Below are 25,124 nucleotides of genomic sequence, written 5' to 3' on the forward strand. Positions count from 1 at the left end.
GGTTATTGCTGCAGAATGCTGTGGTAGTCATGCTGGTTAACTGTGCTTTGAATTCTAAATAAGTCGGCAACAATGTCACCAGCAAAGTATCCCCACATCACACCACCTCCTCCATGCTTCACGGTGGTGACTCCATATGCAGAGAGCATCCGTTCACCTACTCTTGCGTCTCAAAGACACGGCGGTTGGAACCAAAAATCTCAGACCAAAAGGACAGATTTCTACCGGTCTAATGTCCATTGCTTGCGTTTCTTGGCCCAAGCAAGTCTCTTCTTCTTATGTCCTTTAGTAGTGGTTTCTTTGCAGAAATTTGACCCTGAAGGCCTGCTTCACGCAGTCTACTCTGAACAGTTGATGTTGCGGTGTCTGTTACTTGAACTCTGAAGCATTTATATGGACTGCAATTTAACTGTACAATTTCTGAAGCTGGTAACTAATGAACTTATCCTTTGCAGCAGAGGTAACTCTGGGTCTTCCTTTCCTGTGGTGGTCCTCATGAGAGCCAGTTTCATCATAGTGCTTGATGGTTTTTGCAACTGCACTTGAAGAAACTTTCAAAGTTCTTAATTTTCCAGATTGACTGACCTTCATGTCTTAAAGTAATGATGGACTGTTGTTTCTCTGTGCTTATTTGAGCTGTTCTTGCCATAATATGGACTTGGTCTTTTACCCAATAGGGTTATCTTCTGTATACCACCCTTACCTTGTCACAACACAACTGATTGGCTCAAATGCATTAAGGAAAGAAATTCCACAAATGTACTTTTAACAAGGAACATCTGTTAATTGAAATGCATTCCAGGTGACTACCTCGTGAAGCTGGTTCAGAGAATGCAAAGCTGGCAAAGGGTGGCTACTTTGAAGAATCTAAAATATTTACATTTTATTCCATGTGCTATTTCATAGTTTTGATGTCTTCACTATTTTACAATGTAGACAACAGTAAAAACCCTGGAATGAGTAAGTGTCCAAACTTGTGACTGGTACTAATATAATACCTAACGTTATTAGAAAAACATTTAAAAAACAATATCAAAAACACTATCCTGTCAGTTATTCACACACAGATTCTATTACCTACATTTTAGCATTTCATTCTTAACTTATTTTACTTAAGACACTTGGAGAGGTGAAACAATGAAGAGTAACACGTGTGTTCTTAAATTCACTCTTTTATACACTTCTGAGTGATGCATGAAACTATGGCAGGACGCACGTAGACAGTATACAGCTGGCTTTGTCAAAAACAAAGACGGGGAAACTTAGCCAATATCTGGCCAACTAGCTACACAAACTGAAACTAGCAATTGTATTAGTACACTGATACAACTGGCAAATTTATCCCACTAGCTATTCACCATGCATTTTACCGTGTGGCTCAGTTGGTAGAGCATGGCACTTGTAACGCCAGGGTTGTGGGTTCGATTCCCACTGGGGACCAGTACCAACAAATAGGAAAATGTATGCACTCACTACTGTAAATCACTCTGGATAAGGGTGTCTGCTAAATTACTAAACTGTAAACTCAGGAATAACGCTTAAGTTATTTGTAGCATACGTTAGCTAGCAAGTATTTCAAGGTAATGTTAGCAAGCCCAAAGTGATTTTTGGAGCAGGTTAGGACAGCATTTTCACTAACCATTTCCCCAACCTTAACCTCAGTATCCTAACCTGCTGCGTAAATTTCCCAACCCTGCTACGAAAAAGTAACTTGGGTAACGAAGTGTTTCGCAGCTAAACTAGTTACAGTACATACAGTAATAGTTCGCGTACGCTGACCGTCGTGACACAGGCAGCTAGCAAGCAAACTCGATAGTCAGAATTAAGTCGTTACTTAGCTAGGAAAATAGTGCATACTATGGATCGAACAAAAAACGATTGTGTAACGTTAGTGTCACTTATGTCAGCACTGCATGCTAGCTATATGGGTGTCCGATGTATGCAATTAAAACTAGCTAAGTTAGTTAGGTCGCGCCTAGGAACATCACGAAATGTTATGGCTCGCCCTAGCAAAGCACGTAGCTAGTTAGTAATAGTTGTTGTAAGCAAACACCAATTTCAACTGTTCGTAAACTGTCGAGAATGGCCGTTTTGGGAGTTAATTCGAATTTTGACAGCCAGTACTCCGCTCACAGGCTGCCTTCCCCCATTCCATACAAGTCAACAAAACAGGCACCTTCGCTGGCTAACTAGCTAGCTACAACTGTTTAGATCACATCGGAAATAACGTGTATCTAGGTGCACTTGAGCCCCAAAAAAATAAGCAAATCATTCAACATTACCTCCTGCAGCAAAATATGTTCCTTTTCTTTATTTTTCTCAATCGATGTTTCTCGTTTTATAAAATCCACACACGATCGATTATCTTTTAGAGCTTTAGCTAGCTGGTTGCACACAGGAGAGCTAGGCCTCACGCCCTCCTTCACGGGTTTCAGCTCAGTGATTGGCCAGATTAGGTTTGTAGGCATTCACTGGATACGTTCTGTGGATTTGTTTGGATGACCTCGTTGATAGATTGCTATATGAACCAATCAGGCAGAACAAACTGGGCAGCACATTTTCCGGTTGTGAAAAGGGTTAACCTCCAGGAAGCGTCATTTTACGATATCACAAAACGAAAATTGTACCAAGATGGGTCGTCACTAGTTACCACAGCCACAAAGTCTTAAACCCCGCCTCTTTCTACAATTTATTTTCGTAATATCTGATTTTAAACCTAATCTTGACCCTAAACACAATGCTAACCGTATGTCTAACACTTAAATTAGAAAACCAACAAGCAAATTGTTTTCATATTTTCACTACAGCATTTTGACTTTGTGGCTGTGGTAACTAGTGGAAACCACCAAAATGGTAACAAAATGGGAACTTGTACTACAGAAATCCTTGTAACTGTTTATTTTAGGAATGTACTGTTGATCCAAACGTAGACATGTTCCTAAACAATGCAGTATCCTTTGCAAAGAAATACGTGTAAATGTTCTTACAACCAAAACCAATAACATGGATTTCAGGCAATGCGTGCCCCCCCAAAAATGTAACATGGATAGTATATTAGCTATGATTTCAAATCAAATTATTAGTCACATGCACCGAATACAGCAGGTGGAGACCGTACAGTTTAATGCTTACTTACGAGTTAAAGTAACTATGCATAGATAAGAGTAGCAGCCGTGTAAAAGAGGGGGGCAGTGCAAATAGTCTGGGTAGCCGTTTGATTAAACGTTCAGGAGTTATATGGCTTGGGGGGGTACAAGCCGTTTAGAAGCCTCATGGACCTAGACTTGGCGCTCCGGTACCGCTTGCCGTGCAGTAGCAGAGAGAACAGTCTACGCCTACGGTGTCTGGAGTCGATTTAGTAGTGTTTCAAATGCCGTTCTAAAATGGACATACAGAATTATCTACATTTTATTTTTTTACAAGACTGTAGTCATAAAACTGACATCTAGTAAGGGTGCCAAAAAGGCACCATTACATCCTTTGTTAGCGAGAAAGTAACATTTCAAATGTCCAAAATGTATTTTATAAAAAGGTTTATTGGAAAATTCTGCACTTGGTAAAAACATGTGCAAGCAAGTAACTTCTAAATACTACATATCAAAAAACAATTCTAAAAATATACAATTTTAGAAAATATACATTTCCAGTTTATGCAAATATGCGGTATTACTAACATCTGCAGCCACTGGCATTCATTTTGCAATATTGGAATACAACAAGCAGAAATATAAAAATGAGCAAAATTTCAATTCTGGGTTTTAAATATTTTCTGTTGAACCACCAGAGAAAAGTTTAACAGAGCTAGGTGTTTAAGTGTTCTATAGCCCTGCCTTGAATTAAAAGCATTTTGTGGGACACTTAAACAGGAATTGTGCACAACAGTCCAAAGGTTACACATAACATCTTTGGGCTTGTTCAGAAACAGTGTGCTACGACAGCAGTTAAAGGATTAAGGCAACATACATTTTACAATTAAAAGGGATAATTGACATACAATTAAAAATTATGACAATAAATTGGAACAAAAGTCAACTTTATAGATTAGTGAAAGGTATAGATTTCTGGTGAGTAAATCTGCTCCCCTCAAATTGAAATCAAATGTTCATTAACTCCATCAGATTACACATGGGAAAATGTAAGGTTTTGTGAAGAATAAACACACGAAACGAGTATGTTTGTTACTGAAATGACCCTCATATCCACCATGACAAAGTCATTTCTATAAATGTTTAAAAATAACTTGGGGGCGAGGGGGGTTCCAATATCAAATCCATACCGACACTTAAAATTATATATTTTTTGTTATGGGGTCGCTAACAGATTTATCAGTTGTGCTTTCCTTAAGAAATACATGAGTTAAGGAGAGTTCTATTGGACATCAAACTTAGAATATAAAATATTCAATAAGGGAGTGTTTCCTAAATATAAAAGTGTATGCAATTGATTAACATGTCTATCTGCTCTAACAAAAGATTCCTCAAAGTATACACAAGTCATCTTAAAACCACATGTGCTTGAAGGAATTAGACTTGTGTATTAATTTTGGCAGTTCAAGTTAAAATGCATTGTTAACAGAAGAACATTAAGGTTACAGATAAATTTGATCAAGGCAGTTTAATTACATCAACTACAGTTAATGACAAATAGGACCAGAGAAGAGGGGGTGGCATTTTGCCAAACAGTGTTACATTTGCAAAATATATTAGGAAAAGTTATTATTTTTGTCTTTACTGAAATGCTTAACTTCCCTCATAGTTCATGTTGTCTCCATGCTGGTCAAGCATGTGGAACAAGTTATCACCGTCCACTGCTGTATCCTGGGAAGAACTGGTTGAGAATGGCTTGGAGGGGATTGTTGACAGTCATTGGGTTGTTTTTCCCCAGATCGTGCCTACATGCCGGGCATGAGTACACCTCTGCCTTGAATGACCGCTGAAGGCATTCCTATAAAAAGGAAAAGTGAAACTTTCAATCTCTTGTCTATTTTTCTTGCTCTCAAAATGGACAGAAAGGCAAAATGTCAAGGCTAGGAAAGAAGATCAACTTACCCTGCAGACATTGTGTTGGCACTCGGTGGTGATAGGTTGAAAGACCACTTCCTGGCAGCATATACATGAGAAGACTTCCTCAACTTTGTTCAGGAATTTCTGGAAAAGCAAAAGTAAACTTAAGTACCTAGTATCCAAACCCATGGTGAGGAGAATGACATGGAAAAGCTGCAAAACCAAGTCATTTTACACATCTTAATGCTTTCTATCAGCCCTTCAATGGACATAACGTAAAGACAATGCTCAGTACACCACCAGTGATGATGACAATCAAAAGAACCAGCATTAACATCAATGCTTGCCTGGTTTTAAAGCTTCAGACAGTCATATCAAGAGCCATTGGCTTTGCATTAGTCTCATTGAGATAAAATATCATCCTATCTGGATAAGTAAAGGGTAAATTCAATTCCAATGGTGTGAAATCTGGTGAGGACTTTCTTACCGGGCCAAGGGCCAGAGACTCCATGGCTTCACCCCACAGCTTCCTGTTGGACTCGTCACCCTTGATCCAAGCCTTCTGTTCTTTGGTCAGTTTATAAGCCTCAACTTTCATCTTCTTGGGAGTTCCCTTGGCTGGTGACGACTTCTCTTCAGCTACAAAATAGGTTAGGAGAGGTAGCACATGGACACAGAAGGTTAGGAGAAAGAGATGGACACCCATTTAGATCTTACTACAGGGTCAATACCACTCATGACTGTAAAAGTGAGAATAATGTTCATTAACCATTTGCACCTATATTCTGTTGGAAATCTGAATGCTACCATTGTATTTTGTGTGGCTAAATCTAATTCTGCAGCTACTTTGAAGTACCCACCATGAGACTTTCTCTTCCGCTTCCCTTTGGTGGGTGTTTCAGTCACCTCATTTTCCTTCTCCTTGTTCTCCTTCTCCTTGGCAGCCTGGGCCTCCAGATAGCCCTCAGGATACTACAAAATATGAAAAGATGTAGAGACTCATCAAAACGATCCCTAAAAAGGCATAGTGGCCTGAGCTGCAGCTACCAGGATAATCCATGCCTATACCTGCATTGTGAGTCCCAGTTTCTTGATGCGTTCCTTGCCATCCCGGGTCCATGGCGCTGGTTCGTCGTCGTTTCGTTTGAGCATGTACCTCCAGACCAGGAAGCCGGACTTGCCCTTCTCTGGCCAGTATTTCACCACCTGGAAGAGATGAAGGAATTCTTATCAGTCAACATGGAACCACAGGACAAGACAATGGAAGCAGGCTTGTGAATTGCTAAGGGCGTAACAATACACAGTATTTTCATATTGAAATTAATTTCAGATTCAACATCCCCATTTCACGCCTGGGCATTCCCACCTTGTAGATGCCGTCGTATCTGTTGCCGTCTTCGGGGCTGAACTTGCTATGCTTGCGGCCCTTGGAGCTGCGCACCACCCTGACCGGCTTGCCTGCCTTCCAGTCTTTGGCCTCGGCCCCGTCCTTCTCGTTCACCGACGCGTTGCAGTTCAGAGCCAGAGCTCTGGGTCACACAGGCAAATGAGGATTGGGTCATTCAAATGATAATCAAATTGTGGATGGCAGTGAATAATCCATGTCAAAACTCACTCAATACTTTACAGACAGTTTAAACAAAAAATAAGATGTCCTACTTAAATAATTTTGAATTATACGGAATACAATAAAAAAGGTGAATTGTTAGAACCGGTTATGATTGTTAAAAACAGTCAAACTAAAGCTCAAGAGGCATAGACATGCAAAGCAAATAAGCCCAGGCTTCCACCTTTCACCCATTTCAACCTCATTCAAACCACTATTACACACGTTGCATTAATAGTGGCATGGGGAAAGTTGTGCTGGTCTGCTTAATACATGTAGGAGAAGAGTTAACAGACCACACTTCACTGTAGCACAGATATGGAAACCAGGGGAGGTATACCAGCACCAGTGGGTGTTGTTCTCTGTGCAGAGACGTACCTGTTCATATTGGTGAGTTTCTGATCACACGACTGTTCGGCTGTCCTCTTGTTGCCAGACAAGTCTCGTCCTCCTGAGCCGGTGTAGGTGAACTCGTTGCCATTATCCTGGGAACCAATTGAAAACCAGAATTTGCACAGTGACTTCTCATGCTTAAAGTGTTCACAACATTCCATTACACCTAGTCAGACTTAATCTTCCATTTACTTTATTTTTTAAACCATGTACATTATGGGCACATGTAGTAAAGAAAACATATGGAAGAGAGCCTATGTACCTGGTCGTCTTCATAACCCCCTGCCAGCACCAGGGAGTAAGATCCATCGTTGCTCCTCCCATGGATCCCAGCAACATGTGGCCTGTGACAACCAGACTCACTCACCTGTACACAGTGTTTAATGTCAGAACAACCTACCAGGACCGACAGCCATCACTAAGGGGTTCATTCAATCAAATCCCACATTAGCCACCCACAAGACTCCTTTCGACATTGTCAAATTAAAATGATAAATGTTTTTAGGGTATATTATGCAAAAAAAAAATACTGCAGTTATGGCTTTCCTCTTCAGCCTGTTGCAAACAGAAGTGACTCACCTGGACCCTGAACTTCCAAATACTTCCAACGGGGACGCCAGGGACTGGGCCATAGTGGTTTGAGGGCACGATGGTGCACTGCTTGCTGCGGCCGACACAGGCCATGCCCTGATAGGAGAAGAGGTTGTGTAAAAACTCTTGGGTATACGCAGTCTACTAAACTAACAACAAAAAGTTCAGAAGGGCAACTGGGTGTATGACGTCTCAGGACCCATCATTACACCTCTGCTATGTCACTAAGAGGTAGATCCACCCATCAACGTTCCTCAATGCACTTACCTTTCCCCAGTCTCTCTGGCTGGTGGAGCTAGCGGATGCCATTTTGGATTTCTTCTTGCTGTCCTTGAGTTTCTCTCCTGCTAGGACCACTTCACTGGCATCGTTGCGGCACTCGGGGCAATACCTAGATAAGTACAGAGGTTAGAGCAAGCAGGGAACAGGACATCCATAATAAATGATGCAGTATAAAGCCACTGCATGGCTCGTGTAGTGTTAATATAGGCATGGGGGAAAGTTGTTCTGGTCTGCTGAATACATGTAGGAGAGAAGACAACTCCCCCAATGCAGAGGTAACAGACCACACTTCACTGTAGCACAGATATGGAGACCAGGGGGAGCAACACCAGCACCTGTGGGTGTTCTCTGTGCAGACCTTTTTTTCTTCAAGTAATTTGGACAGTACAGCTCATGGTAGAAAGAAAATAATGAATAATACTCAATTCAAATTGGCCAAATAAACAGCTTGAAATCAAACTCCATTTAGAAACATGCTTCAAGTGCCATCTGAATCAATGGAATGACTAAGACAGTCACATAAGCAGCTCTAGAAGGGGGCACTGGCCAGACGAACAGACATCAGTACTGTAGTTTACTGACCAGTCATCATCATCGGGGAGGCTGGTCAGTGGGGGGTTAAGGCAGTAGATGTGGAAGGCCATGTCACACTCGTCACACAGCAGCTGCTTGTCAGGGTCCTGCTTCACACCGCACACGTGGCAGTTGCACCAGCGGCAGTTCTTTTTGAGGTCATCTTTGCAGTGTTTGCACTCGGGTCCGTTTGACCCTGGAGTAAAAACAGGAGCGAAGACAATGTCAGCCCTTTGACTTGGAAATGTTAAGATGAGTACTGTAAACCCTTCAGTAGGAGATGCATGTGTGTACTGGGACTATTTAAGATGAATAAAGTTAATATTAAGTTAAGAGTAATTAACACAATGCTTAGCATATATATAGGTTTTCCCTTTCTGCAACACATGATTTCCAGTGTTCTGTTTCTGACAGTGATGTGTGTTGGTTGATGGTCACGACACTTGATACTGAATGTTATGGGTTGTTCTCATATCATTTGATAGTGATTGATGTCAGAGTTACTGAAGGCACAAGGACACACTGAATATTATAGTATTTTTTAATTTTTTATTTGACCTTTATTAACTAGGCAAGTCAGTTAAGAACAAATTCTTATTTTCAATGACGGCCTAGGAACCAAATACTGGAACCAAATACTGTGGTAAGCCTTGTTCAGGGGCAGAACGACAGATTTGTACCTTGTCAGCTCGGGGATTCGAACTTGCAACCTTTCGGTTACTAGTCCAACGCTCTAACCACTAGGCTACCCTGCTACCCCATTGATGACATTATGAACAACGTCATTCTGTAGCAGCTGGCAAAGTCACAGTCTATTGTTTTGACTTCGTACAAGCCTCACAGGCTGATGTTTAGAGAACATTTGATACCGTCTGATTAGACCAGGGCTCTCCAACCCTGTTCTTGGAGTTACCCTCCTGTAGGTTTTTACTCCAACCCCAGTTGTAATTAACATGATTCAGCTTATAAACCAGGTAATTATTAGAAATCAGGTGCGCTTGATAATGGTTGGAGTGAAAACCTACAGGACTGTAGCTCTCCAAGAACAGGGTTAGAGAGCCCTGTATTAGACTATAAAGGGCCTGTCTCCAAGAGGCCAGTGAAATATTTTCTATGCTTCTGAAGGCATTTCCCTAAATTCTAGTATTAAACTGGGTTCATCTTTGATTGATATTATCAACAACTGCTCTCATTTTTAGTTTGCCTGGAAATTCCAGTTACAACCAGTGTATTGGATGAATCCACACAAACAAACTAAATATGCTCAGTCAGCACTTTGTAAAAAACAGCGTATGAACATATTGATTTGTTCAGCCATCATAACAAAAAATGTATCTCGTGCTGGATCGCGAAGCTAGTCAAGATTAATCCCAGTCTCTATGGTAACAATAGTAAGTGTATGTCGTTTTCTAACATTTGCCTACAACGTTGAACTATAGCCTGATTTCAGCCTGCAGAACGTTTGCAACTCTGCATGTGCTTTACATGCACCCTCATCCTTCATGAAAATCAGGCTGATAAATGCACGGACCCTACACGAGAACAGACTAAACACGTAGTCAATTATTTACATCAGTGTATAAAATGTGTTGATACTTCAATTTGCATTGATATTAGTGAGAGTATGAGTAATGGAGAGGATGGCTGCCATTTTACGGGCTCCTAACCAACTGTTGTATTTAGTTTTTCCCCCCGCATTGTTCGTAACTGCTGCTACCACCTCTTATGATCAAAAAGAGCTTCTGATATCAGAACAGCGATTACTCACCTCGAACAGGAAAAATATATTTTATTTAACGAGTGCAATGCAAAGGATGTACTGCTTTCGTGACCAGGCCCAAATCCACGTCATTCACGTGAAGATGGAGAAAAAGGGTGCCGTGGTGCCCTGTGAGAATTCGGAGACGAATGAGTAAACCTCGACTACCGTTCGTACCTTTGGCCAACTTGCAATCATTGGGAAAAAAACTGGACGATCTACGATTAAGACTATCCTACCAACGAGACGCAAGATATTAGTTTATCTTTCACCGAGTCGTGGCTGAACGACGACACGGATAATACAGTTGGCTAATAATACAGTTTTCCGTGCATCAGCAGGACAGAACAGCTACGTCTGGCAAGACGAGGGGCAGGGGTGTGTGTCTATTTGTCAATAACAGCTGGTGTGCCATGTTTAATATTAAAAGGAGCCTCAAGATATTGCTCGCCAAAGGTAGAGTACCTCATGATAAGCTGCAGACCACACTATCTACCAAGAGAGCTCTCATATTATTCGCAGCCGTCTATTTACCACCACAAACCGATGCTGGCACTAAGACCGCACTCAACAAGCTGTATAAGGCCATAAGCAAACAACCAAAAAAATATCATCTAGAAGCGGCGCTCCTAGTGGCCAGGGACTTTAATGCAGGCAAACTTAAATCCTTTTTACCTCATTGCTACCAGCATGTCACATGTGCAACCAGGGAAAAGAAAATCCTAGACCACCTTTACTCCAAACACAGAGACGCATAGAAAGCTCTCCATCACCATCCATTTAGCAAATCTGAGCATAATTCTATCCTCCCGATTCCTGCTTAAAGCAAAAACTAAAGCAGGAAGTACCAGTGACTCGCTCAATACGGAAGTGGTCAGATGATGCAGATACTACACTACAGGACTGTTTTGCTAGCACATACTGGAATATGTTACGGGATTCATCCAATGGCTTTGAAGCGTATACCACCTCAGTCACCAGCTTCATCAATGAGTACGTTGACGACGTCTTCCCCACAGTGACCGTACGAACATATTCCAACCAGAAGCCATGGAACATCCTCACCGAGCTAATGGCTAGATCTGCCGCTTTCAAGGAGCAGAACACTAATCCGGAATTAGATGAACCATCAAACAGGCAAAGTGTCAATACAGGACTAAGATTGAATCCTACTACACCGACTCTGACGCTTGTTGGATATGGCAAGGCTTGTAAACTATTACAGATTAAAGGGAAACCCAGCCACGAGCTGCCCATTGACACAAGCCTAACAGACAAGCTAAACGCCTTTTATGCTTGTTTGAGGCAAGCAACACTGAAGCATACATGATAGCACCAGCTGTTTCGGACGACTGTATGATAACGCTCTCGGTAGCCGATGTGAGCAAGACCTTTAAACAGGCCAACATTCACAAAGCCGCGGGGCCAGATGGATTACCAGGACGTGTACTCAAAGCATACGCAGACCAACTGGCAAGTGTCTTCACTGACATCTTCAACCTCTCCCTGTCCGAGTCTAATACCAACATGTTTCAAGCAGACCCCCATAGTCCCTGTACCCAAGAAGGTGAAATTAACCTGCCTAAATGACAACCGCCCCGTAGCACTCACGTCAGTAGCCATGAAGTGCTTTGAAAGGCTAGTCATGTCTCACAACACCATCATCATTACAGAAACCCGAGATCGACATACCACCCCAACAGATAACAATCTCCCTTTCCCACCTGGACAAAAGGAATACCTATGTGAGAATGCTGTTCATTGACTACAGCTTAGCATTCAACACCACAGTGCCCACAAAGCTCATGACTAAGCTAAGAACCCTGGGACTAAACACCTCACTCTGCAACTGGATCCTGGACTTCCTGACAGGCGGTAAGGGTAGGCAGCAACACATCCGCCACGCTGATCCTCAACACAGGGGCCCCTCAGGGGTCTGTACTTAATCCCCTCCTGTACTTCCTGTTCACCCACGACTGCGTTGCCAAACAACTCTAACACCATCATTAAGTTTGCTGACGACAACAGTGGTAAGCCTGATCACCGACAAGACAGCCTACAGGGAGGAGGTCAGAGACCTGGCAGTGTGGTGCCAGGACAACCTCTCCCTCAATGTGAGCAAGACAAAGTAGATGATCGTGGACAACAGGAAAAGGAGAGCTGACGTCACCTTTTCCCCCTCAGGAGACTGAAATGATTTGGCATGGGTCCCCAGATACTCAAAGTTCTACAGCTGCACCATTGAGAGCATCCTGACCAGTTGCATCACCGCCTGGTATGGCAACTGCTCGGCATCCGACGGTAACACCAGGTCCTCTACTCCGACAATTAATCCACACATCAAACGGTCAACCAACATTGTTTCTAGTCATCTCGCCTCCTTCCAGGCTTCTTTTTCTTTGGACTTTATATGGCAACTAACTTTCATAGTAAGGTCATTACCACAACCAACCTCAGTTAATCTTTCAATCACCCACATGGGTTTATGTTCCTAAAAACCAATGAGAAGATGGGAGAGGCAGGACTTGCAGTGCGTTCTATGTCACAAATAGAATCAACTCCTATTTCAGCGCCTGGCAACACAGACACTCGTTGGTGCGCGCGAGCAGTGTGGGTGCAATGATTGAAAACGCGTGTGAACTTATTTTGCAACGCTCGCAACACGTCCGGTTTGTGCATGGGGTAAGGCGCTACAGAGGGTAGTGCATACGGCCCAGTACATCACTGGTCCAAGCTTCCTGCCATCCAGGACCTATATACTAGGGGGTGTCAGAGGAAGGCCCAAAAAAATTGTCAAATACTCCAGTCATCCAAGTCTGAATGTTTTCTCTGCTACCACACAGCAAGCGGTACCGGAGCGCCAAGTCTAGGACCAAAAGGCTTCTTAACAGCTTCTACTCCCAAGCCATAAGACTGCTGAACAATTAATCAAATGGCAACGCGGACTATTTACATTGACACTCCCCCCTTTGATTTTGTACACTGCTACTACTCTGGTTATTATCCATGCATAGTCACTTTACCGCTACCTACATGTACAAATTACCTCAACTAACCTATACCGCCACACAATGACTCAGTACCAGTACCCCCTGTATACAGCCTCGTTATTGTGTTAGTTGTATTTATAAAATAAAAAGTATCTTGAACTGGATTCTTTTATTTAACTAGGCAAGTCAGTTAAGAACAAATTGTTATTGACAAAGACAACGCTGGGCCAATTGTGCACCGCCCTATGGGACTCCCAATCATGGCCGGTTGTGATTCAGCCTGGAATCGAACCATGGTCTGTAGTGATGCCTCCAGCACTGAGATGCAGTGCCTTACACCGCTGCACCACTCAGTAGCATTGACTGACTAAGCATTTCACAATAATGTCTACACTAGTTGTATTCGGCGCATGTGACAAATAATAACTATCCTACTGTGAACGTGGTTTCAGTCACCTCAAAAGCTCATCAGGGGTGTATACATTAGTCAGATTCTGGTGCAAAACATTTGGCACTGTAGCAAAACGAAAACAAGTTATTGAACAAATCCAGGTAGATCCCTTTGGGGCGGCAGGTAGCCTAGTGGTTAGCGCGTTGGGCCAGTAACCGAAAGGTTGCTAGATCGAATCCCCGAGCTGACAAGGTAAAAATCTGTCCTTCTGCCCCTGAACAAGGCAGTTAACCCACTGTTCCTAGGCCGTCACTGTAAATAATTTGCTCTTAACTGACTTGCCTAGTTAAATAAAAATAAATTATAGTTTTGTTCCGTTTGCTTTCTAGTGAATACACCCGATGAAACCCAGCTAAACAGCTCCAACTTACTTTTCAATGGACTGTCAGATCCCACTCCAGATCCATCCAATGCTCCAGGCTCCTCGATTTTGTAAATTTCAGTCAAGAACATGATCCTACAGTCGTTCAGGGAGTCACCGGCATCCCTGAAATAAAACACAAGCTCTTAGGATACCCATCATGGTACTACTGTGAAAACAAAATGCTATACATGGCCAATGGAAAACTATGGCATCAACATAATACAAAAGTGCAATCTATACCGCATAGATAATATATAACAAGTAATCAATAGAAACACACTATTGAATTATGCTATGAGAGACAATGTACTCTATCTATTTGTTTATAAAAGCAGAGAGGAACAGGACCAATTATTACCCGAGCAGTATTTTGGTGTAGATCTCGTGCAGGGTGCGCGTCTCCCTCTTCCTCTGGATCTGGGCATCGTACCAGTAGCCGCGCTCTTTGGGTTCGTCAGGGTTGAAGTTGACCATGACCACCATGCCCACCTCTAGCTGGTGCCACTGGTAGACGGTGCGGGCACGCGGGCGCACATCCTTGGAATGCAGCGGCACCACGCCATTCTCCGGGTAGCTAGAGAGACCACACAGAGGCAGCGTCAGTATTCAGCTCAGATGCACACGGCAGGTGCTTCCTACATAATGGGGCTTTTGTAAGCTGATTGACATATCTGAAAGAACAGAAGCAGCTCAAAGTAGTGTTTGAATTCTGAGGGACTTGACTGCTGGGGGCACATTGGAGTAATACAAATCATTCATTTCAAATGTTCCTCTGGTTTTTACACACTGGCAGGCAAAACAATGTGGCATGGTAATGTACAAATGATCAAGCACAAATATTTGTCATTCGTTTGCCAATTGTCATGTTATGGAATTGTATATATTTTTTGTTGCATAGACTTATCAGGAAAGATATTAATGTTGAAGCCCCACTAGGAACAAGGTGTTCTGCAACAGATACAGAAACTGAGTGGTACACTGTGGTATTGGCAGCATGTGGTCAAAAAGAAATGGGTGCATCCCAATAGTATCTCTTGTCCCCTGAAGCAGGGCTTCACATTAACTTTATTAACCACTAGTCCTTTTTTTTTTTTAACAACAAAGTCTAACACCTTTTTTACATCGTTGTTATGACGCAAAGAACCACTTTACAAAATAAAATGCATTACTATATTTTTTAACCATAGAGAATCAGATAAATAAATATTCAAGCATGTTTCAAAATACAACACTCTCCTGGAGGATGGTTGCCCACCCTTGGTAGCCTATAAAATACTGCAACATTACTACCAAATACTTCTTAATAATTCCCTCCAGGGTTCAAAGTGCCCCTCATCCCTGGGCAACGCGTGAATGTTCCAAAATGCAATTAGCAGAAACCACAGTTCTCAAAAGCAAACCGCACGTGCCAGCAGTTTCACGTGACAGATGGAAATATTTATTAGCAATTAAGAGATCTAAAGATGCATCAACTAGCATGGGTTACTGACAACTAGGATTATGGCTTGGCTGCTGGACAACACAAATTCGATTTGAAAACCACTAGAACATGAGGGAAATGCTGGTTTCAATGGCATATTAAGTGTTTATAAAATAATTCCCTCAACACTTCTATAGTCGTATTTTGATTAGGCTACTTTGAAACAAGGTAAAACATGATTTATAAAATGACAAAATTAAGTTGAAACAAATAATTGCGAAATGCTGATCGCCTCAGTGTGATGTGCAACAGGCACTGTCCATATAATCTGAACGAAGCGTAGGTCGACGGAATCAAGCCTTCAGACATTAATGTAAATTACCCTTCATTAGATTTGTGAAACATGACTGGTCTATTAGTAATTTAAAAAGCCTCATTAAAGTTACTCTATTTCCTAGCACCTCCCTCATGTCTGCATTGGTTTTGACATGAGGCTGTAGCCAATATGCATATCACCTACAATTTGTCCTGTGGGCTTTATTTAATATATATATATATATATATATATATACATACACACACGAAAAACAGATTTGAATATTATTCCAATGTTAGCTCTCGGATCCAATTCCGATAGAAGTAATTGTTTGATATTGTGCAATGATTAACTAGTTGTTTTTTTTATTTAAAAAAAATGTAGTTGTCCATTTGTACTACTTAAATCTATATTGTCATCCAACAAATATATATATTTTTTAAATGTCCCAGACAAGAGTTAATGTCGAGCCCTGTGAAGTGTGCACTCGTTCACTACTTCACACAAAATCTAAAAGCATTAGATGGGTGGAGACCTGAGCTAGTGAGAGTATCACAATATTTCTTATACCAGTCATTTCCTTTAAAAATCCGTAAAGGGAAGTGAACAAGTGCACCTTTTGGGAGAAAGGAGAGATAATTGGGACACGGGCAATCAATTTCCCCATTGCTCCACCTCTTTACTAAACGGCAATAAGTTCCACATGAACACATCTGTTTTCTATACATGTTTGCGGAGGGTAACAGTCACCAGTGAGGCATGACATATCCACCCAATCTTTAAATATGAAAAACTTGATAAAATGCTCACTCTTCATATTTGACATGGTAGTGAATAACTTCCTCTTCCCTGGGTTTAGTGTCAGAGCCCTCCTCTCCAGATGTCTTTGTAACGTTCACAATTTGGGCCTCAAACCAGGCACCCATGTTCAAGTCTCTGGCATCAACAAACTCGTTAATCTGGGGGGAAATTACAAAGTTCATAGACAATGCTGAATTAACAATTGTTTTAAACGTATGTTTTGCAAACTTCAAATTAAGACTAGCTATTATATTCAACCCCAATTCAAGAACTCCAAAATATTAACAAAAATGCCATTTTTGATTTTAAGTTAAAAGCATAATTTCACCCCATCAAATGATACCAGTACAGCAAATACTAGGGCTGTGTTTACCTTGTAACAGCCAAAGCCGGGGTCGACCAGGTCTAGCAAGTCGGTTTGGGTGGAGGTGCCAGCTGCCTGCACCTCGGCCTCCCCGTGGGTGGAGCTCTTGTCCGACTCACTCTGCGCCGAGCTACAGCCAGAGTCAGAGTCAGACAGCTCGGCCTCTTTGTCCTTGCTTTTGAGGACAGCAGCAGGGGGCGCGGCCTGTCTAACAAGCAGCTGCACTATGTCGTTCAAACCAACGTTGTAATCAAAGATTGTGTGGCCGTCCTCCATCTGGGACCAGAAACAGAACATATTCATTCAGACATGATTACTAAGGACCCCAGCAACACGGTTGTAACTGAATTAAACAGAAAAGTACCCATCTGCCCTACCTGCTTTCCCCGGTAGAAAAGCCTCTGCTTCTCTGGGTCAACCTTAAAGAGTTCCAAGATCTTGAGGCGCAGCTCATCCACCTTGGTAAGTTTGGACAGGGAGTCAATCCGATGGGTCTCCTTGCCATCCATGGTGCGCACTTGAATCCACATTGCAGCTGCCCTGTGCAAAAGGGAGCCAAACTGTGGGTTAATGGCAGCATTGCATCATCTGAGCTTCAAAAGCAGCATCATTGAATGTTTTTCTCCCACTTTCCTTTGAGTATTACTGTGCCAACTATTGATCAAGTGGATCAATCATTCATTATGTCCTTGAAGAAATACTTGCCCAAATCCCATTCAATGACTGGGGGAACATTCAACAAACATGCCATGCTGATTTTAACAGTGCGGGAAACTGGGTGAGTAAGCCACTCCTACCCTTTTAAATGCAGCTATTGCGACCCCATCCTGGCGCGAAGGCAGCGCTTGTATCAAACAACGTGGCTTCGCTTCCTGACAATGTTCCAAGCGCACATATTTTACCGTCTCGAAACGTGAATATAATTGCTATGGTACAGTATGAAAAATATATATAATTCGTTTTTATTTTAGATTAGCTAGCGAAGCTTTGCTCAGCTGGGAGGCTGGTTCTCTCGGGTCAGCTGGGATGAGCTGCACATTGTTGTGGCAGTAACTACTACAGTTACTATACTTGACCAGTTACTTAAGACTTGTTATTGTTGGCTGGTTAGCTTGCTACACAAACGAATCATTAAACAATATTGGGAAACAATTGACAAGCAGCTAGCTATTTCAATTGACTAACTAAAAATCCGGGAATTTAATGTAATAATTAGCTAGCTATGACTCAAGAAAGCGCGCTATTTTGTTTTCTCCGCTGGTGGACAAGTAACGCTAACTAAACATTAAATAAACAAGATCAGTCATTCAGCCGTCGTAAACAAATGTTTTTTGCAATAGCTAACGTTAAGTAAGCATCTTAGTAAGTTACAACTAACTAGCTAAGAAGTCATACTAACGTTGGTTAACAGCTAATGTAATGGGGGTAGCCATTGAAATGTTGAAACTAACTAGAGATAACGTTATCACCCACCATAGTAACAAACAGTACACTGATAGTAACGTTAATCGACATTGACAGCAAACCACGTTACATTAGCCAAGCTAGCTAGTTAACGTTAGCTTCAACATCAACTAATAACGTTGGAGTTGCTATAACTAGCTAACCAAGGGAAAGATTATCGTTAGATTGATCACACGTACACCTAGCTTGTGAGTTACAATGCAAACTGTCGAGCGAAATCAGAATATTTAGAATTGACTACCAAAAGTTAGCTGGTTGGAATGAGGCATTCACTGTACCAAGTTAGCTAGCAACTTTCAAAAATCAAATTTGCCAAAGAAGAAACATTACGTTACCTGTCTTTTTTTTTTCTTACAAAATGCTAATAATTATGACGTTTATTAAACCGTCAAAAAAAAGTAATCCTATACTACTTCTTGATCAAATTCACAACTCTTCCGTAGACTGCTTTTAGAGGACTCAAATCAATAAGACTCTTCAACAGCGAATGTCGCCCGCCTTCTTTCCGCTTATTGGCTATTACCATTCTGAATTTCTCTCTGATGGGCTGTAATTCCTGTCAATCAACACTGTGACCGGAGCTTAGCCTCAGCCCGCGAAACTAGGGTCTCGCTGGCCTTCCCTCTTCCGAGAGTACGACGCGAGATTGATTGTACGGTCAATTTACACAAACACAGAAACAGAACTGTGTTCTACAAACTTTTATCACAAACTTTATGCCTGCGAGATTACAGATCGACACCAAACTTTAGATACATTTGACCCCAAACAAATTTACAATGTGATTTCTTCAAACTGAAAAAAAAACGACTTTCTCATAGCAAACGTGATGGTCACAGCCATGTCCTTCCAGTGCGTCTTGTTGTTCAGTTTGGCGGGAGAATATCATGCCAAGTGTGAACAAAGTAACATCAAACTCCGTTTTTGTTCACAGTTAACGGTAAACCTCCTGATGCCATAAATAATGTTTTTATATTCATGCCTCTCATTACAACCCAGCACCAAAACTATTCATTCCTTGTTTTAAAGGACTGCACCCCGCTTCAAACGCCATTGTTCATTTTACCACAACAGCGTGATAGCGTTGGTTCTTCTATGGATTTTATATGGCGGTTGGTAACTAACTTTAAGGTGCATTTACCATCAACAACTGGACTGGAGTGTGGAACAAAGACGAGGAAGGTTTAAAAAAAAATCGTACCCATTATTCTCATCTCCCTAAGGAAACGAAATACATAATTAAATACTACATCCCCGGGAAGATTTTCTCAGCAGTTCACTTTAAGCTTGGCTCTTCAACACCATTACTTAATTCTAATAACAGACTCTCCCTTTCCCTCCCATATTGCTGCCACTGAAATATGTTCCACTGTCTCCACATTGATCACACCTCTCAGTTGGATGTTTTCATTTCAATTTGCTGTTGAGCTTTGTGTGTCCCAGTCTCAGCCTAATGCCACTTTCCTACCTGAGAACCTCCTTGCCTCCACCTTTTCCTGAATCGTGTACCGGTGTCTTCCCTTTCCCACAAGACTTGCCATTTGTTTTTAAACACTGTTTTTTATATCTTGTCTCCTCCAGACACAAATTAATTTAAGCTCATCAATGCTGCACAGGAGTCAGACTACCCTGTGAGGCCTCACCTCCAACCACTCTGCAGCCGAGAGTATGGCCAGCAACTCAAATGTGTAAACAGAAATTATCCTTTGCTCTTTTTGTCACTGGATGTCAGGATGATATCATTGGTTCAGTCTAACCATGCACTTATATCCTGTCCAGATATTAAAGTTTCTAATTTCTTTGTCTTATGGTGAATTTACTTAAACTTTTAACCCCTCTTGTCCAATTATTTTGCAATGTAAAAGTGTTTCACAAGTACTTGGTGTTAATCATTTAATCAGCAGCAGCATAGAAACCCATAAAAAAAAGAAACATAGATGAGTATACAAAATCTTTGTGAGGGGAATCCGTATTACTGTGCTTGCTACTCTATCTAGAGGCCATCGAGAAAGCATCAAAATGCATTTGGCTTCATAATATTCTTTAATAAAACTCTCAATTATTTTGATTACTATTACCATTACTTCAGAATAATAAAAGGATATAAAATAAAGGAATACTCCTTTTATTGACAAATAATAAAAACTTAAGCTTTCCTTTACAGCAACAAATAGTCTTCAAAGTATGTGACAGAAAATGAATGATGCTCTGCATCTAACAGAAAATAGACATACATATGAGAAAAGTGCAATAACATAACACCCATAATGATCCTTATCAGCACCATAATCAAAAGAAACCCCATGTGAAATGCAAATCAGCAGCGTTGTTTGCCTCAGTATTTAGGAAAAAGAGATGTGGATCAAACCACAATTTAGGAGAGTGTAAACCTAACCGTTTTGTGCGGTTCTAGGTCTGCAAACCGTCTGGCACCTTGTCCGGCAGACTCTATGGTAGCATCCTCTGCTACAGACTCTACGACAGACCCTCCGAGGAGCATGTCCCTCAAGGTTGAATTCAGACTCACCCTATACAAGTAGAAACAAGGAATGTTTAAATTCATAGTGTTCAATATACATAGTAGGTTGACAATAAATGTGGCTCAATTCACAGTTGTTTCAGAGTCCCACAATAAGAGCTACGTCGCTAATGTTCTCTGGGTGTCACTGAGTAGACTGATACCCCATGTCATTAATCCACAATCCAGAGGCAATTGCCCACAATGCAATTCTAAAGTCTAATACATCCGGTGTGATTTCAACAGATTGCCCATACCAGTTTGGGTCAGGTCCAATGACTATGTACAGGAAAGGTAAGACCATTTTTCTTATAGGAAATGTGATTTTGGTGAAGGCTAAACTGGGTGGGTGTCTAAATAGCTAGCCCGTGATGGCTGGGCTATGTACTTAGAATATTGCAAAATGTGCTTCATCCGAAAAGCTATTTTAAAATCGGACATATCGAGTGCATAGAGGAGTTCTGTATCTATAATTCTTAAAATAATTGTTATTCTTTTTGTGAACGTTTATCGTGAGTAATTTAGTAAATTGTTAGTAAATTCCCCGGAAGTTTGCGGGGGGTATGCTAGTTCTGAACGTCACATGCTAATGTAAAAAGCTGTTTTTTGATATAAATATGAACTTGATTGAACAGACATGCATGTATTGTATAACATAATGTCCTAGGTGTGTCATCTGATGAAGATCATCAAAGGTTAGTGCTGCATTTAGCTCTGATTTGGGTTTTTGTGACATTATATGCTAGCTTGAAAAATGGGTGTCTGATTATTTCTGGCTGGGTACTCTCCTGACATAATCTAATGTTTTGCTTTCGCTGTAAAGCCTTTTTGAAATCGGACAGTGTGGTTAGATTAACGAGAGTCTTGTCTTTAAATAGCTGTAAAATAGTCATATGTTTGAAAAATTGAAGTTTTCGGATTTTAGAGGAATTTGTATTTCGCGCCACGCCCATCATTGGATATTGGAGCAGACGTTCCGCTAGCGGAACATCTAGATGTAAGAGGTTTTAAGAGGGAAAGAAGTTGGGCCATCCTAGAAATGTTTTAGAGTAATATAATATATACAATTTAGCAAATGCTTTTTAGTGCCTTACAGTCATGCGTGAATACATTTTTATGTATGGCTTGTCCCGGGAATCGAACCCACAATCCTGGCGTTGCAATGCTCTACCAAGATGTATGGCAGGGTTATGAATGCTTTGTGAAGCCTCAATTTAATGTGATTTATAAGGCCTTTATTAAGTGGCATCACTTATAAAGTGCAGGTTTATGTAATATTTGACATGGGTATTTATGTCACATAGTTAGGTCACATTAATGAACCCTATAAAAAGCATGATATATGGTTATAGATGATTTGTGACATATTTGTGTAGTGTTTATGAAGGCTTAATGAAGCCTTTATAAGCTGCATGTCATTTAAAGCGGGACCATTTTTTGTTGTGTCGAGAAAATCATAATTATTCACTTTCTTTCACATACTTTGAAGATTATCTGTTGCTGTAAAACAAAAGCGTAATACTGTGAGATGAAAACATTGTATTACCCTTCAGAAATATGTGCAATAGGCCTCTGATTATCATTTGTAGAACATTATTCTGGAAACGTTGAAAATTCAACATTGGGCTTCAATAGTAGAAAAAAAATGTGTGGTAAGAAAACTGAGAAACTATATTAAAATCACATCAAAATGGATCAAAAACATTTGACCACTGCAAATGTTAGTATTTTCCTGTCAAAAACATATTTTTAAAGGATAAACTATTTTGTGGGTTTTCTATGTATGGAGCAGATACACTAAGTTTGTGTAGTCAACCAGTGTGGTGTCAGATGAGTGTGTCACGCCCTGATCTGTTTCACCTGTCTTTGTAATTGTCTATACCCCCCTCCAGGTGTTGTCCATCTTCCCCATTATCCCCAGTGTATTTATACCCGTGTTCTCTGTTTGTCTGTTGCCAGTTTTTGTCTCGTCAAGCCTACCAGTGGTTTTTCTGTCATTCTGTAGTTCCTGGTTTCGACCATTCTGCCTGCCCTGAGCCTGACTGCTGTTCTGTACGTCTTCACACCACCCTGGATTACTGACCTCTGCCTGTCCTGAGCCTGTCTACCGTTCTGTACCTTTCTCACTCTGCTCTGGATTACTGACCTCTGCCTGCCCTTGACCTGTCGTTTGACTGCCCCCCTGTTTTTGTAATTCACTTTGGTTACTTCGAAAATGTCTGATTCGAGGTCTTCTCCTGAGCCTTGACAGAGTGGACAGTTTTCCAATGTTTGAGGCTTCTGAAGCCACAATAATCATACTGACACACAACAAATACTAGTAAGAGATGCATGTGGGTCTAAGGAGATGCATTATATAGTGTTTTTATTTTATTTTGTAGGACCTGAATGGGGTACAATTTCGGAAATGTATTTTTGCAATGTTGGGTTTCCGTGTTAAGTCACTTGCTCTTGTTCATAAATGTTGAGAAATTATTCTGTCAATAAAAGGAGTGTATACATTAATTTTATTTCCTTTCATGAGTCATTAAACATGCATCATTCCGCAGTAATGGTAATATACATCACAAAATAATTGAGAGGTTTAGTAATATTGTGAAGTGTCACAGGTTGTTTTATTTGAGTGTTGTTTCCTTAGGTTACCGCTGGAGGGCGCCCTTACCTTTTTTTCCAGGTTACCCTGATTATTTCTTATTGGTTTCACCTGTGTTTAATGGTTGCCTGGTTATTTAGGTTCCTCAGTTGGCCTGTATCATTGCTATGGTCTCATGTTTTGTTAGTGTGCTCTTGTGCTGTTGCCTTGTTTCTTTTTAGACTCTAAGTAAAAGTTCTGGATTTACCCCTACCTCTACGCATGGGTTTGAGTTCATTCATACAAGCATTATTGTCACAATGAAGCAGAATGCATTTTGATGAAATGTTTACACTTTGAAACAGCTCTCCTGCATTTTACAGTTGGTCTACTTGCTCCCATGTTCATACATTGAGTCACTAATAAAATTATGTTGGTGCGACTTCTGTGGGCTGTGTGTCAGTGATGTCATAGAAAGTATCAGTCGATAATGTTATAGATACTTCTGGTTGGGTATATCATTATTTTTGTTTCATCAAAAATGGCCAACGGGTTAAATGTCAATGTGATGTTTCTAATGAGGTGTTACAAAGTCTGACACAGTAACAACACAGGCTCATGGTAGGTCCATCACTTTATTCATGAAACATTAAACTGAAGTACTGTTGATTTTAATTTATTCTGATGCAGGACTGCTCCTTCTGAGCAGTACCAATATGGTAGATTGTGGCATCAGAGCCTCTCATTGGCCAACACATAACACATAAGCAATCTAGTGTTTGTATACTGTACATCATTGCTCCCCCTCTGCCTCAGCTCGATGGTGAGACTATGGGTGCATCTCAATTGGCTTGTCCTCGTGTCCTCTCTCCTCGCCTCCTTCTCAAAACACATTGGAGGAAAAAGCCAGAGGTCTCGCCCCTCTGACCTTCTCCTCCAATGGGTTTTGATAAGGAGGTGAGGAGAGCGGATGCGAGGAGAGGGCAATTGAGATTCTCCCATGTTTTCCACATGTTGGGGGCATTATTTAATGGTAAAAACACAATTTGTTTCTTATTTAGCTTATTTAGTGTTCAACAGATCATTGTAAAAACCAGACGAATCAAATCAAATTCTATTTGTCACATGCGCCGAATACAACAGGTGAAATGCTTACTTACAAGCCCTTAACCAACAATGCACTTTAAGAAAATATAGTTAAGAAAAAATGTAAAGAATAATAATGAGGCTATATACAGGGTGTACCGGTACCGAGTCAATGTGCGGCGGTATAGGTTAGTCGAGGTAATTTGTACATGTAGGTAGGGGTAAAGTGACTATACATAGATACTAAACAGTGAGTAGCAGGAGTGTAGAGAGCAAAGCAGCAATGACCCATCATAATTGTACAACGTTGAATAGTTCATTTTGACATTGTGCATTATTAGACCATCCACACCACAGATAATGAGTAGTAGTGGATGTGTGCAGTTTGTTATGCCCTCAAGCATTTGAATGGGTTAATTACTCAGTTTTGTGAGGTCCACGGCAGAAAAATTAAGACACAATGGTGTTTTTAGTCTGATTAGCCTACAGTTTGGAAATTCTTACTATATATTTTTTCAATCACAATTTATCCAATTGATTTAGCTATATGTTGACAAATTAGAGAAGATTA

General features: G+C 41.0%; 2 protein-coding genes, 1 long non-coding RNA gene and 1 other non-coding gene across 5 annotated transcripts in view; 1 reads left to right on the forward strand and 3 right to left on the reverse strand.

Moving 5' to 3' along the window:
- LOC115151538 (lysine-specific demethylase 4B) overlaps positions 1 to 2,480 on the reverse strand; it is an 85,049-nt gene extending 82,569 nt beyond the window's left edge. For both annotated transcript variants that reach the window (XM_029695562.1, XM_029695561.1), the window contains exon 1: positions 2,283 to 2,480. The gene's annotated coding sequence lies outside the window, so the exon portion shown is untranslated. The remainder of the gene's footprint in view (positions 1 to 2,282) is intronic.
- A 1,036-nt stretch (positions 2,481 to 3,516) lies between these two features.
- On the reverse strand, positions 3,517 to 17,453 carry LOC115151539 (E3 ubiquitin-protein ligase UHRF1). Its single transcript, XM_029695563.1, has 16 exons — positions 17,291 to 17,453; positions 16,923 to 17,189; positions 16,559 to 16,707; positions 14,371 to 14,586; positions 14,020 to 14,135; positions 8,458 to 8,644; positions 7,861 to 7,984; positions 7,582 to 7,689; positions 7,265 to 7,369; positions 6,988 to 7,094; positions 6,370 to 6,532; positions 6,072 to 6,209; positions 5,864 to 5,975; positions 5,491 to 5,642; positions 5,049 to 5,147; positions 3,517 to 4,944 (listed from the first exon to the last, which is right to left on the reverse strand). Exons 1-16 carry the CDS (start codon positions 17,441 to 17,443, stop codon positions 4,798 to 4,800), a joined length of 2,343 nt encoding a protein of 780 aa, XP_029551423.1. The 5' UTR covers positions 17,444 to 17,453; the 3' UTR covers positions 3,517 to 4,797.
- Positions 8,094 to 8,231, reverse strand: LOC115152529 (small nucleolar RNA SNORA22). Its single transcript, XR_003867529.1, has one exon. It is a non-coding gene; the product is annotated as a small nucleolar RNA SNORA22 (small nucleolar RNA).
- Positions 17,117 to 23,907, forward strand: LOC115151540 (uncharacterized). The gene is made up of 2 exons (XR_003867320.1): positions 17,117 to 17,375; positions 22,855 to 23,907. It is a non-coding gene; the product is annotated as an uncharacterized LOC115151540 (long non-coding RNA).
- The last annotated feature ends 1,217 nt before the right edge of the window (positions 23,908 to 25,124 follow it).

This window comes from Salmo trutta, chromosome 17 (assembly GCF_901001165.1).
Source record: "Salmo trutta chromosome 17, fSalTru1.1, whole genome shotgun sequence".
NCBI classification, from domain to species: Eukaryota; Metazoa; Chordata; class Actinopteri; order Salmoniformes; family Salmonidae; genus Salmo; species Salmo trutta.